Source organism: Bufo gargarizans, chromosome 4 (assembly GCF_014858855.1).
Source record: "Bufo gargarizans isolate SCDJY-AF-19 chromosome 4, ASM1485885v1, whole genome shotgun sequence".
NCBI classification, from domain to species: domain Eukaryota; kingdom Metazoa; phylum Chordata; class Amphibia; order Anura; family Bufonidae; genus Bufo; species Bufo gargarizans.
Genome location: NC_058083.1, coordinates 124,410,213 through 124,425,120, shown reverse-complemented (window position 1 = coordinate 124,425,120; position 14,908 = coordinate 124,410,213). Strand labels below are relative to the sequence as shown.

The 14,908-nt window shown below is 42.1% G+C and overlaps 1 protein-coding gene across 1 annotated transcript; it reads right to left on the bottom strand.

Annotated features, from left to right (window-relative positions):
• Positions 1-1,397: 1,397 nt before the first annotated feature.
• Positions 1,398-13,395, bottom strand: TM4SF18 (transmembrane 4 L six family member 18). Its single transcript, XM_044292311.1, has 5 exons — positions 13,193-13,395; positions 8,625-8,720; positions 4,956-5,098; positions 3,082-3,262; positions 1,398-1,695 (listed from the first exon to the last, which is right to left on the bottom strand). The coding sequence occupies exons 1-5, from the start codon at positions 13,367-13,369 to the stop codon at positions 1,681-1,683; spliced, it is 612 nt and encodes a 203-aa protein (XP_044148246.1). The 5' UTR covers positions 13,370-13,395; the 3' UTR covers positions 1,398-1,680.
• Between the last annotated feature and the right edge of the window lie 1,513 nt (positions 13,396-14,908).

Below are 14,908 nucleotides of genomic sequence, written 5' to 3'. Positions count from 1 at the left end.
AAGAAGGGGTGATCAAGTGGTTAATTGGGATGCAGGGGGGTGATCTGGGGCTAAGTGTGTGGTTTTTGGTGCTACTCACTGTGATGCCTGCTCCTCTGCTGAGACCAACCGACCAAAAGGACCAGCAGAGGAGCAGGGAAGCCATTTAACACATTATATTTACAAATATAATGTGTTAGATGGCTTCTGATTCGTTTTTTTTTTTAAATCATCAGCTTGCCAGCCACGATCATTGGCTGGCAAGCTGATGACGTGACCCCCCTCGAACTATTGCCAGCCTGCGATGCGCATGCATCGCTGCGTGACTCTGCCTGACACTGCCGCCTGCCTGACTCTGCCTGACACTGCCGACTGCCTGACACTGCCGGACCGCGATCCTGCGTTAAAGGGGTTATCTAGATAGAAAAAAAAAGATCATTCAATGCGTTTCAACTGGAATATATAGCACTTACTAATTGTATTAATAAAAGTGCCCTGTTCTCCCACTGTCAGCCTCTATCACGTCAGGTCCACTTCTGTGCTTGACACTGGAGAGCATTTCCTGATGATTTGCCAAAACAGAAAACGCTGTCCTGTGTCAAGCAAAAGCCAGAAATAGATTTCCAACGACCTGAGAGAATAGCTCACAGCGGAAGGTTGGGACACCCTTATCAATTAATTAGCAAGTAATGTGAAGGTAATGTATCATTCCACTTGTGCCAGAATTTTGACATAAAAAAATTGCACAATTTGCTATTTTTGTTGTTCTATAGTAGGGAAGGGGGGGGGGGGGGTGCTTGACAAAGCTGGAGTAGCATTTCTAGCCAAAAGTATTAGGAGTAAAGATGAACCAAATTCACAGCGTACAACATTAGATAGATTTAGCTCGAAGTACGCCAACACAGACTTGAGGAAAACCGACCTCAAATATTGTTCCTATGATAAAGTCACAGCACAGCCTTTAGGTTTAGGGGCCTTATAATTATTAATAATACAAAAAGAACCATAGTAAATTAGTAATGCTTAACATCATTAGCATAATGATAGTGATAGATAATACAGCTACAGATAGTGCACAATATATTCACTTTAATCACTTTATGCTGTACAAAATTATCCACAAATGAGGCTTCGTTCACATCACCGTTCAGCCTTTCTGTTCTCCTGCTCTCTTTAGTACGGAACGGAACGGAAAGGACGGATTTGGCACATAACTCAGCCGAACGAAACCTAAGGACCCCATTGACTATAATAGGGTCCATTAGGTTTCCGCTCAGAAGAAGATTTTTGAAGCGGAGACAAAGTCCTGTATGCACTACTTTTGTCTCCGTAAACCTAACGGACCCCATTATAGTCTATGGGCTCCTTAGGTTCCGTTTGGCTGAGTTATGTGCAGAATCCGTCCTTTCCGTTCCGTACTAAACAGAGCAGGAGAACAGAAAGGCTGAACAGTGATGTGAACAAAGCCTTAACAATAAAAAAAAACTCAATGACAAGAATATGCATTAAACAGAAGTAACCACAAGAGGGAGCAAATATAGCACCACTCGAGGACACTGGCAGTAACGCTTTATTTCTTTGCTTATTATTTAGGATGAAGTCCATTTGGTCCAGTTAAGCACATAGGAGTCTGGGTATTGCTGACTTCATACTTTCTATTAAATATAATGCAAATCTTCCAAGTATTTTCTTTGCATTGTATCATATGTGATCCGGCTGAAATAGAAACATCATTGATATTATTACTACCTCGCATTTTAGTGATTCTTGTTCTACCAGATAAATTGCATAGTTGACACAGCTTATACACTACTCACAGAAAGTTAGGGATATTTGGTTTGTGGGTGAAATTTCAGGATGAACCTATAATGCACTCTAACCTTTACAGGTGAATTTAATGTGACCTTCTCTATATTTTTGAATACACATGTCCAACTGTTGAGACTTTCAGTCCTCCTCATCATGCTGTTCACATTTTGACATCATGAGACCAAGACGACACCTAACAATTCATCAACAGTACCTTTCCCATTGAGAGGCTTCAAGCAGGATGTTCTCAGATGGAAGTGGCCACTAAGCTTAGAGTGTCACATAGTGTCATCAGCAGGTTGCAACCGAAATACAGAGAGACTGGAAGAGTAACAGAAAGGCATAGAAGTGGATGTCCTTTGGCCACATCCCACACTGGTGACTGTTTGATTGTGAACAATGCCCTGTGGAACCGGATAATGAATACCACAAAACTCCAGGCACATGTAAGGGAGGTGAGAAGCAAGTGTCATGTCAGACCATTCTAAACCGTTTATATCAGAGTGGTTTGCAGGGTAGACAACCTGGAAGGGTACAACCAGGCACAGGCATCATCGTCTTGCATGGGCCAGGGAGCATCTACGCTGGACGAGGGACCAGTGGGCCTCAGTGCTGTTCACTGATGAAAGTCGATTCACGCTGAGCAGAAATGATGGCCGCCAACGATGTTGGAGACATACACTTTGTGAATGGTATAGTGAAAAGCCCATACTACTTGAATACCATCATTAATCCAGTCATTGTGCCTCAACACGAACAACACAGGCCTAATTTAATCTTTATGGATAACAATGCGCCAGCTTATCAAGGTTGCATCATTAGGGCACGACTGCTGGAGACTGGGGTACCTCAAATGGAGTGGCCTGCACTTTCTCCAGACCTGAATCCAATTAAAAACCAATGAGATCAGCTGAGTCGTCATGTAGAGGCTCATAACTCTGTACCCCAGAACCTCAATGACCTGAGGGCCTCCCTTCAAGAAGAGTGGGATGCCATGCCTCAGCAGACAATAAGTCGACTTGTGAACAGCATGAGACGTCATTGTCAAGATGTAATTGATGCTCAAGGCCACATGAAAAGTTATTGAGACATTGACATTTTTTGTGGGGGTATACCCACCATTATTGTTGGCTTTTGTATCAATAAATTGTTTGATTGATTGCATGCTTCCACTTACATGATATAATATTACTGTAGTGTCAACTTTTTACTTTTTCCATAAATTTCACCCGAAAATAAAATATCCCTGAGTAGTGTATATAGAAATGCTACAAATTCTGTGAATTGTGTTACCTGCGCTAAAATCTTGTGTGTCCCACACAGTACCTTTACAAGATCATATATGACTTTACAGAGGCAAATTATCACTTGAAGGGCACTAAGGGCAATTAAAATGGAGAATAAAATGATGTTCCACTCCACAACATTGCCTGGTTCTAGACACTGAGACCAGGAGGAAGACTGCACAAGATACCTAGAATAAGCACATGAATATATCAGTCACAGCCCAGAAACATACATATACACATACATTGGGTTATAAAGAAAAGACTGATGTTCATGAACGTAAAATGGAGTATACAGAAGCCTGTGACTTGGCCTGATCCAGCAATTTTATGTAATTTTTTTTATATGAAAAGCAGACTAGAGGCCATGACCCTGTGGATTTACAATGGGCTGCAGATAATGCCCTGAATGCTCTTTTGATAGGGTTATCACAATGCAAAGTCAGATCTGCAACTTCTGACTGCATAGATATTGACTATTTACACGCAGCAGATTTGTTGCAAAAATTTCTGCGACTGAAAAAAATCTATCCGATTCATCTGAAATGGGTGGTTTAAGAAGTAAACACATCCTGCCCAATCTCCTGAAGATGTTTTGGGCGAAACATGTCGGGAGGCAGCGTTTGAATGTGGTTTTTAGTTCAGTATAGGGGCACAGTATGCTTGAATATATAAGGGAAAGAGAGGTGAAAACAGCTAGTGATATTGTAGTTTGGTCACTGGACTTTAGGGCTGTTCTGGTACCTCGCAACACTCTGTTGGTTAATCTCTAAGGAGTCAGGGTGGTTCTTATCTCCTCCCAACTCTAGACTAGACTAAGACTCCAGACCAACATCTTCCTGCAGCCTTTCCCTTGGTAGGAAACGGGCCCTGCCCACCTCTGCCCAAAAGGGGGAGAATGGAATGGTAAGTTCCATTCTACCTAAAGATCTCTCTGCTATATACGATGCCACCTGCTGGTGAACCAGGCATATAACATGTAATACAATAAACAGAACAATTAATGCACAGTGTAAGATGACCTGGAATAAATACAAAGATGACATTATTGGTAGGTTATAAAAGACAGTAACAGGGTATAGTAATGATAAAACCACTCTGGGGTATTACACATGTGACCAGGCAAGTCACGTCCATGCGATGTCTCCTCCTTCTACCTGCCATTTGCACTTGTTCTTTTGGGAGTTTAGTGCAGGTGCAGTGTATTTGAATGGAGGAGATGTCACGTGTAGGTGATTTGCCTGCTTCACATGACCCTCCATCAGCGACCATCTTATGGACAGGACCTCTGTGTGGACAGCACAAAAGACTCTGTAAACAAGGGGGCATACCTTATAAAATATAGAAAATGGTGCAGAATTTCAACAAAGGATATATTAGTAAGTGTCATATAATCATCTTACAAACACATTGCTTATCTGTAACTAGAAAGTGGCCAACCTCTTTAAAGATATGATTAGAAAAGTCACTTCTTATGTATCACGTGAACAGTCAACTGTGTTTAGACTAGTACAGGTCAAAACATAAAATTTCTTAGAGCGTTGTCCAAGTTAAAAATAAACGATGAAAGGCAGAGAAAGTTTGAAAATAAAAGAATTTATACTCACCTTTTCATCCGCTACAGCATTGACATTCTTGGCCTCCCTGTTAGGGGTCACACGCGACAGTTGCATTCAATCACTGTCCTCAGTGGTCTAGAGCCATATAACACTGAGGCCAATGATTGGCTGCTGTAATTACCTATGGTATACAGGCACAACCAAGAACATGACATCATGGCCACATCAGAAGGGAGGATCAGAGCGGTGGTGCTGCAGCAGATGAGTTTAAACCAGGCATCACTTTCTACTTTCTAAATATTTGATTAGAAAATGACAGTACCCTCCATTTGTGTTGGCAAAGGGGTAACTCCATCCAGTCTCCGTCCTGCAGTATGGGCCTTGAGACAATCCCAGGGAGGAGATAATCAGGGAATATCCAGAAAACAACACTCCCAGCAGAGCAAACAATGCAGACCCCAGTCTCTGAAAATGAAAATAAATGAAAATAAAAATAAGTGCTTTATAATGAAGAAATGCAATGTATGTTATTCTACCTAAAAGAATACATTAAAGGGAAACTGTCACCTATTTTGACTATATAAAACCGCTAACATAGCAATGTGCAATAAAGTACCTTCATTCCAGCATGTGTCCTCTTTCTTTTATTCAACTTTTCATTCAGATGAAAAAGTGATTTTTCTGATATGCAAATGAAGTCTCAAGGTGCCCAGAGGGGCGTTATTACTCTGCTCTAGTGCCCAGTAACGCCCCCCTGCAGTGCCCAGCCCGCCTTTCTTCCAAGCCCAGCACGCCTTCTAAGAAATAAATGTCCTCCCACATACTTGCTGAACGGCGCAGCCCCCTCCACTATGTTATTTAATTTATTCACTGCACCGTCCTTGCTTCCTCCTCTCTTGGCCTCCGAAATCCTGCACAGGCGCAGTATTGCTAAATGCCTGCGCCTGTACGATACTCCTGCTCCAGAGGGCAACAGCCTCAATAGTGTCACTGGGCATGCGCTGAGCCCAGGGATGTAATCAGAGCGCTGTTGCCCTCAGGAGCAGGAGTATCGTACAGGCGCAGGCACTCAGCGATAATGCGCCTGCACGGGATTTCGGAGGCCAAGAGAGGAGGAAGCAAGGACAGTGCAGTGAATAAATTAAATGACGTAGTGGAGGGGGCGGCGCTGTTCGGCAAGTATGTGGGAGTACATTTATTTCTTAGGAGGCATGCTGGGCTTGGAAGAAAGGCGGGCTGGGCACTGCAAGGGGGCATTACTGGGCACTAGAGCAGAGTAATAACGCCCCTCTGGGCACCTTGAGACTTCATTTGCATATCAGAAAAATCGCTTTTTCATCTGAATGAAAAGTTGAATAAAAGAAAGAGGACACATGCTGGAATGAAGGTATTTTATTGCACATTGCTATGCACAACGGTTTTATATGGTCAAAATAGGTGACAGATTCCCTTTAAAAGAAACAATAATTTGGAAGAGTAAAAATCAATTTTAGCATGTTACTGCTGCAGCAGAATTATGCATAAAGCAATCTTTAGTTTCTTCACATACCACTGTTTTCCTTGAGTTTTTCCCTTAGTTACGTCTATTTAAACATTTACCATATGAGGACCTTTTTAAAATGTCTCCTCTTCCAGTTCTCTGAGGCCAAAACTGCTTTCCCTCACTTCACATACACACTTGCTGTAGCCAGCAGCTCCCTGCCAGCCAATCAGATTGGATTACTAAGAGACACGCCTCCTCATTCTGAAGTCTAACGCAGGCATGCAGTGTGAAGGACCGCCCCTCTGTCTTCCTGTCTTCTTAGCCAGATAATACAACCGTCTGCATCCGTTCAGAACGGATCCGTTTGTAGTATCTTTAACATAGCCAAGACGGATCCGTCTTGAACACGATTGAAAGCCAATAGGGGATGGATCCGTTTTCTATTGTGCCAGATTGTGTCAGTGAAAACTGATCCGTCCCCATTGACTTACATTGTGTGCCAGGACAGATCTGTTTGGCTCAGTTTCGTCAGACGGACACCAAAACGCTGCAAGCAGCGTTTTGGTGTCCGCCTCCAAAGTGGAATGGAGACTGAACTGATGCAAACTGATGTATTCTGAGCGGATCCTTTCCCATTAAGAATGCATTAGAATGCAAACTGATCCATTTTGGACCGCTTGTCAGAGCCCTGAACGGATCTCACAAACGGAAAGCCAAAACGTCAGTGGGAAAGTAGCCTAACATAGGACATCACTTTACTTCTATATCGCCTTGTATCATATTCACAGAGTCCACCATTGCATCTCAGTTATGGTACTGTATATATCATGGCATATCTCACATGACTACCATTGGAATACATTCATTATTATACAGTGGATATAAAAAGTCTACAAACCCCTGTTAAAATGTCAGGTTTCTGTGATGTAAATCATTTCAGAACTTTTTCCACCTTTAATGTGACCTATAAACTGTACCACTCAATTGAAAAACAAACTGAAATCTTTTAGGTGGAGAAAAGAAAACAAAAAAAACCTAAAAATAATGTGGTTGCATAAGTGTGCACACCCTCTTATAACTGGGGATGTAGCTGTGTTCAGAATTAAGCAATCACATTAAAAAATAGGAGTCAGCATACACCTGCCATCATTTAAAGTGCCTCTGATTAACCCCAAATAAAGTTCAGCTGCTCTAGTTGGCCTTTCCTGAAATGTTCTTAGTCACATCCCACAGCAAAAGCCATGGTCCACAGAGAGCTTCCAAAGCATTAGAGGAATCTCATTGTTAAAAGGTATCAGTCAGGAGAAGTGTACAAAATAATTTCCAAGGCATTAGATATACCATGGAACACAGTGAAGATAGTCATCAAGTGGAGAAAATATGGCACAACAGTGACATTACCAAGAACTGGACATCCCTCCAAAATTGATGAAAAGACGAGAAGAAAACTGGTTTGGGAGGCTACCAAGAGGCCTACAGCAACATTAAAGGAGCTGCAGGAATATCTGGCAAGTACTGGCTGTGTGGTACATGTGACAACAATCTCCCGTATTCTTCATATGTCTGGGCTATGGGGTAGAGTGGCAAGACGAAAGCCTTTTCTTACGACGAAAAAGATCCAAGACAGGCTACATTTTGCAAAAACACATCTGAAGTCTCCCAAAAGCATGTGAGAAAAGGTGTTATGGTCTGATGAAACCAAGGTTGAACTTTTTGGCCATAATTCCAAAAGATATGTTTGGCGCAAAAATAAAACTGCACGTCACCAAAAGAACACCAAACCCACAGTGAAGCATGGTGGTGGCAGCATCATGCTTTGTGGCTGCTTTTCTTCAGCTGGAACTGGGACCTTAGTTAAGCTAGAGGGAATTATGAACAGTTCCAAATACCAGTCAATATTGGCACAAAACATTCAGGCTTCTGCTAGAAAGCTGAACATGAAGAGGAACTTCATCTTTCAGCATGACAACGACCCAAAGCATACATCCAAATCAACAAAGGAATGGCTTCACCAGAAGAAAATTAAAGTTTTGGAATGGCCCAGCCAGAGCCCAGACCTGAATCTGTGGGGTGATCTGAAGAGGGCTGTGCACAGGAGATGCCCTTGCAATCTGATAGATTTGGAGTGTTTTTGCAAAGAAGAGTGAGCAAATCTTGCCAAGTCAAAATGTGCCATGCTGATAGACTCATACCCAAAAAGACTGAGTGCTGTAATAAAATAAAAAGGTGCTTCAACAAAGTATTAGTTTAAGGGTGTGCACACTTATGCAACCATATTATTTTATTTTTATATTTTTTCTTCCCTCTACCTAAAAGATTTCAGTTTGTTTTTCAATTGAGTTGTACAGTTTACCTTCACAATAAAGGTGGAAAAAGTTCTGAAATTATTTATCTTTGTCTACTTTTTTTACATCACATAAAACTCATAGTTTAACAGGGGTGTGTAGACTTTTTATATCCACTGTTTGTATAATGCAAGGCATAAAATAGATCAGGGTTTATACTCACAGAGCAATGTATCTGATACAGCTGTTTTCCAGCACAGCAGGCTGAGCTGCATTTATAGAAATCCACCAGCAGGAGGACAGTGGATAAAATGATCATCTGTAATGGGCATAAACCAGAAGACAATTATGAATTTTGTAAAAGATTATTAATATTACGTTAAAGACAAGTTGACCTGTCACCTGTTTATTCCTTATAAAAGCATTATAGGGCAGTGTAATAAAAATCTTCATTGACTTTATATATTCTTTCATGGGGATATTGAGCGAAACAAAAACATCACCGCCTTATATGTAAATCACTTTATTAGGAGTACCACGCAAGACACAGAGGACTAATCATTCTCAAGTGACATCCTCTGCAATCCTATGCTGATGACACCAATCATGTATATACATCCCCCCGACACATCTCTACTGCTCTCCTAAAAAGCTCTCTATAATCTCAACCTGGGCTCCTTCTGTTTCCTCCATCATCTTTCTTACATAAACCTGATGCCTTCATCAAACATGAAACCCCTCCCTAGATATCAGGCCCTAAGTCTTGAAGTTATACTTGGTTCTAACCTGGTCTTCATTCCTGAAGTTTATTCCATTTCCAAATTCTGTATTATTCAACTAAAATACATTTTTTATATCCATCCCTTTCACACTAATGCAGGTCCTAATCATTTTCTAAATTAGCCTCTTAAAGCTCTGCAGCGTAATAATATGTCACGGTAACTACACTAGTTCCTAAGAGCCACTATTATGGTGCAGTGATGTCCTGAGCAATGAAGCTGTGCCCATACCATTACTTGCAGGTGGTGCGTATTACAGTTGACAAGTCACTCTAATGGTCTGGGTGGGAAATAAATTCAGTCCTGGACGCTAAACCCCTTAGATGCCGTGGACAATGCTGATTGCATAATCTCAATGGTTCAAAAGAAGGAGACAGCTTTCTCTGTCACCTCATCTTCCCCTGTCATGTGATCAAGGCATGCCAATGAGTTGCTGTCGCAGTCTGGGGCCTGACAATGGTCTCCAGATCTACCATGCATGAGACGGCTTTTAGGCCCTTCAAGGCACAGGTGTCGGTTTTACACTGACAAGCATACCACACTGCGATACAGAAATATTGCAGTGTATTATAGAGGTGATCTGAAGATCAAAGTCCCCTAGCGGGACTAAAATTAAGAGGTGAAAAAAGGCTTTAAAAAGGGATTAGAAAAAATTGTGCTATTCCCATAAAAAAAAATACATAATTGGCATTGCCATGTTTGTAAGGACCCATGTGATAAAATGAACACAAGGTACCATAGAACAAGTTGCACTACAAAAACAAGCCCTCACACAGCAATACTGACGGGAATCACTGCATTCAAAGACCCATAACAATTTATTTTCTTAATAAGAAAATATACAAAAAAACTCTAGTTGGTACTGCCGAGTTGTCATGTAATTTATACCACCTGGTGAATGCCATAATAAAAATCAAACCACAATGTCAGAATTATTGTGATTTTCCATTCCTCATTGAAAAAAAAAAAAAGGTTAACACATTGGAGGCACCCCAGTCACAGGGATAGGGATCCTGTGTACAGCATTTTAAATGGAAAAGCAGTCTAACGTGCACGATGCTGCTCCATTCACTCTTACTGGATTGACAAAGATAGTTTAGTACAATTCTCAGCTCTCTCCATCAGTCATAATAGAGACTGAATAAAGAAGCAGCACCCAAACCTGACTGCACACCATTAAAGTGGGGACACAGGACCCCCTGTTCTCATGATCACTGGGGGTTCCAGTTTTCAGGCCTCCCATGAATACATACTTATGTGTATTTTGATTTTCGCACAGCCCCTTTAAATAAAAATCTGTGAGTTACTAAACTCACTATAATTAATCCCAAAGCTAAAACAAATCAGATTTTTCTCCTTTTCCCATCAATAACTTATAGTCTTCAATTTTCCTAGATACAGTGCTAAAAAGGCCCCATTGCCAGTAAAGGCACCCCCCCCCCCCCCATATACTTTTGTCTTTTAGACATACAATTATTTTCCATCCCAAATTTATTCTGTCAGATATTATAGTTTACTGTCAAAGGGAACCTATCATCAGGGTTAGTGTTGAGTGAAGCAACGCGTTCGAAGTGGATTCAGTCCGAAGATTAGGAAAACTTTGATTCACAACGAACCAATTTTTCTTGAGCGCCGTGATAATAAATCAGGTTTTCCTAAAATGGCAGCTTCAAGTGTTACAAAGGGAAAATAATAATGATCGGGTCCCCATCCCGATCGTCTCCTAGCAACCGTACTTGCTTGCGGATGCTTGCAATTGCTAGCGGATGCTTGCAATTTTCAAGCAGCCCCATTCACTTCTATGGTGCCTGCGTTGCGTGGAAAATGCACAAAGAGGAGCATGCTGCGATTTTCACGCAACGCACAAGTGATGCGTGAAAATCACCGCTCATCTGCACAGCCCCATAGAAATGAATGGGTCCGTGCAATGCGTTCACCTCACGCATCGCACCCGCACGGAAATCTCGCCCGTGTGAAAGGGGCCTTAGGGGGCCAGGTCTTAATGATGACTAGCCTCATCTTTTGCTGGCTGGCTTTACTTTCTAGAAAAGTCAGCAAGATGCATAGAGAGGAAGAGCTGAATGTTCCTGATGACATATTCTCATTAGAGATTAGCGAATCGAAGCTGACGAAGTGGAATTCGATCCAAATTTCAGGAAAATTTGATTTGCACTGAATCCGAATTTCCTCACGCTTTGTGGTAACGAATTGCATTTTTCCCCTAAAATGGCTGCTGCACGTGTTAGGACATGGAGCAAGGAACTCTGGGAACGAGGGATCACCCACAATGCCATGCATGCAACCAATCAGCAGCCAGCCAGTCTTGTGATGTCACAGCCCTATAAATAGCCTCAGCCATCTTAGATTCTGCCATTTTCCAGAGTACTTAGTGCAGGGAGAGACGTCAGCAGGCGCTAGGGACAGTGGTAGAAAAAACTTCATTGTGCTAAAAAAAAACGATTTACAAGTTCAGGGAAAGATTATTCAAGGTGTAGGGAAAGGATGGGGAGGAATCATCTCACAGTATTTATGTAGAACAGGATTCAGTAGGGGAGTTTACAGCCTGGGTAATAGGAGCAATCCTATTACACCTTGCTGCACTGACTGGGGATCCAAATTGCCATTATACAGCTCTGTAATTCCAGCACACCATTCTTGTTATCGGGGTGCAAGTTCTGTTTGATACAGCCATTAACAGGGTTTATTACAAGGAAATATTTCTGTGTCTTATTTGCTCTTGTGCGGTGCAGTTATATGATCTAAAGCATTTTTTGGCTTGTATTAGTGGGAAAAAAGGGCTCATTTGCTGTTGTGTGGTGAACTGAGAAAATTACAAACTTTTTTGGGGTCTTTTAATTTCCTTTTTATTTATTTATTTCATCTAACAGTATGTCAGACAGAGAAGTGCCAGGCCCTGCACAGAGGAGTGGTAGAGGCCTAAGCAGTTAACTTCTCATGTTTTCTTAGCACCTAAAGGATACTAATTCTGAAGCCTAAAATTAATTCCTACTGGAAGAACCCAGACCAAGTGATAAGAACAAGGCCCTGAAAGCAAGAGCCACCATTGTAACAGATGTGAAGTGCTAGATCAAGACAATGAATGGGAAGAAGTCAGTAAAGAAATTGTGGACTAAGACATTGAAGACCCCAAAGAGACACAAGGAGGAGGGAGAATAGAGTACTTTAATAGTGCCAAGTGGAATTAAGTATCACACATTAATGTGGTTCAGGAATATATACAAATAAACCATTGGAAACTTTCCAGAATAAATAAAGTCATAAATATCTTTAGTTAGAGACCATTTTTTAAGGGGGATTCTCACACTTTCAGCCTGACAGAGTTTGAAGGCATAGGCCCCGGCGGCAGCATCATCAGCTCCTCAGGTATTCCACAGTCAGTTGACTAGCCTACCCTGTCTGACTGGTTTGTCACGTGCGCATACAGCCAACAGCTATCTCTTCCAACTCCACACTCATTTAGACAGTATTCATAAAGTTCACACATTTCCTTATTTATTAATTACACTACCAAAATGTAGCTAATTTTACCAAATTATTTCCCCTCCCCATTCCTTCCTTGCAGACAGTTTTAATAAATCTCCCAGGTTGTAGTGTTAAAGGGGTTGTGCAGTGGGTTTATACTGATCATCAATATCAGATTGAGGGGGGTTCGACTCCCAGCTTGTGTGAGTTTAGCTTCCTTTTCAAGATTACACTGCTCGTCGTCTCACTTGTAGAGACAGCACAGAGTAAATTACAGCTGCTCGTCTCATTCACTTGAACCGGATCAGCACTTGTAGTTACACTGCGGGACCGCTGCAAGCAAGACAACGCGCAGGTAACCACGAAGAGGAAACAGCGCTCACATCAGCGCCACCTCCTCTTCAAACAATTGATCTGCGGGGTGCCAAGATATTCATGACCTATTCTGTGGATAGGTGATGAGTATAAACCAGCTGCTCAATCCCTTCAAGCAATCAAAATACAACACAACATACAGTAGAATACCTACCATAATGCCCGCAAAACAGATCCCTTGGAAATACCAGACATAATTGGTCAGCTGATTGTTGGCAGCATAAGTGTTGTCCCCATTAGGAAAGTACAGCAGGATATTCACCACAATACTCCATACAGCCAGGGGAATAAGAGCAAGAATAGAATATTCTGAGCAATTCTCCAGAAACATCTTTGGACGGCAGCTAACTTCTTGAGAGAAGCTTGTATATAAAATCACTATGGCATCTGTAAGTGGTTCAGTGTGGACAGAGCTGCAGCTGAACTGGCCGGTTGCTGGGATATCAGCAAACAATACACACACTTGTTTCAGTACGTCTGCCGGGCTAAAGACTGCTAGATGAAATGGGAACTTTGCTGAAATGTTTATTTCTAGGGTGGGTTCAGCAACCTTGCTGTTTTCAAAGATTTGGCTCAAAAAAATTATACAAAACTCCACCTGATGCTACTTTCACACTAGTGTTAAAGCAATCAAGCAGGCTGCTCCGGCAGAGGATTAGCCTGCCATAGTTCTTTGGATCTGCCTAGCTGGATACGGTTGTTCACTGATGGGGCCCATTTATAATGGGAACTAGCTTGGATCCTGCCCCCCTCAGGGATTCAGCTGGACAAAAACTGTTGCATGCATTGATTTTCATCCATTCGAATCCGGGCATTTATGCCAGAGAACGGCTGGATTCCTGACGGATCCCGTTACAGTCTATGGGGTATGTGGGCAGGTTGCTTTAATGTCAGTGTGAGACTAGCCTTAAAGGGGACATGTAGTTTAGATTAATTTATTTATTAATTTAATCAAAGATTGGAGTGTGCTAAGCTGGCCGTGATATCCCCTGTGCCACGGGAGGATGCACTTCATTTTGGACTTTCAGTCCTCTTACAATTGATGAACCTACATTGAAATCTATGGCAGCTCATAGCTCACGTACAAAACTGGCGTAATGCAATGCTGTTCTAAAAAATCGGATCGTTCAGGGACAATAACTGGCCTGAAGAACGTCCCTTTCCCATAGATGTTGATACATTAACAACTACAAGGTGAGGTATGGAATAGATCTTTACAATTGCATTTTCCTCCATTTGCTTCTCATTACAACTTGACTATACCAAATTGGCACAAAATAAAACACAAAATTATAAACTTTTTAGCTAATATTTGGAGACAGTGTTTTACCAAAAGAAAGTGCAGAACACTGTGTGAAACTAGGATAACCTAGCTATTAGGGGTGGGCGATATAAACGATATACGATATTATCGTCATGAATTCCGGCCACAATATAGATTTTAGTTATATCGCCATATTGCGATAGATGACCACGGAGCGGTAGTGAATTGAAGAAGCTTCTCACTCACCGCTCCGTGGCCTCCTGACTCTGCACCGCGCTGCAGGGCCTTGCGTTAACACATCATCAGCGCACTGTGACGTCTGGTCCCTCCCAGTGCATGCTGGGAAGAAGACGTGGTCTGTCTCCTGCGGACTCCATCAGCCAGCCGCGCACCCTGCAGGAAAGGTAAGTATATTAGCAGGGGCCCGAATCTACTGGGGGGGGGGGGTCGGGGGGTGGATGACTATGGCATGGGGCTGATGGCGCTGGCTGGGGGACATGATGATGGTGGCAATGGCATGGTGTTAATGGCGCTGGCTGGGGGACATGGATGATGATGGCCATGTAATTTGTATACATACAGAAGAAAAAAATATATAGCGCTATA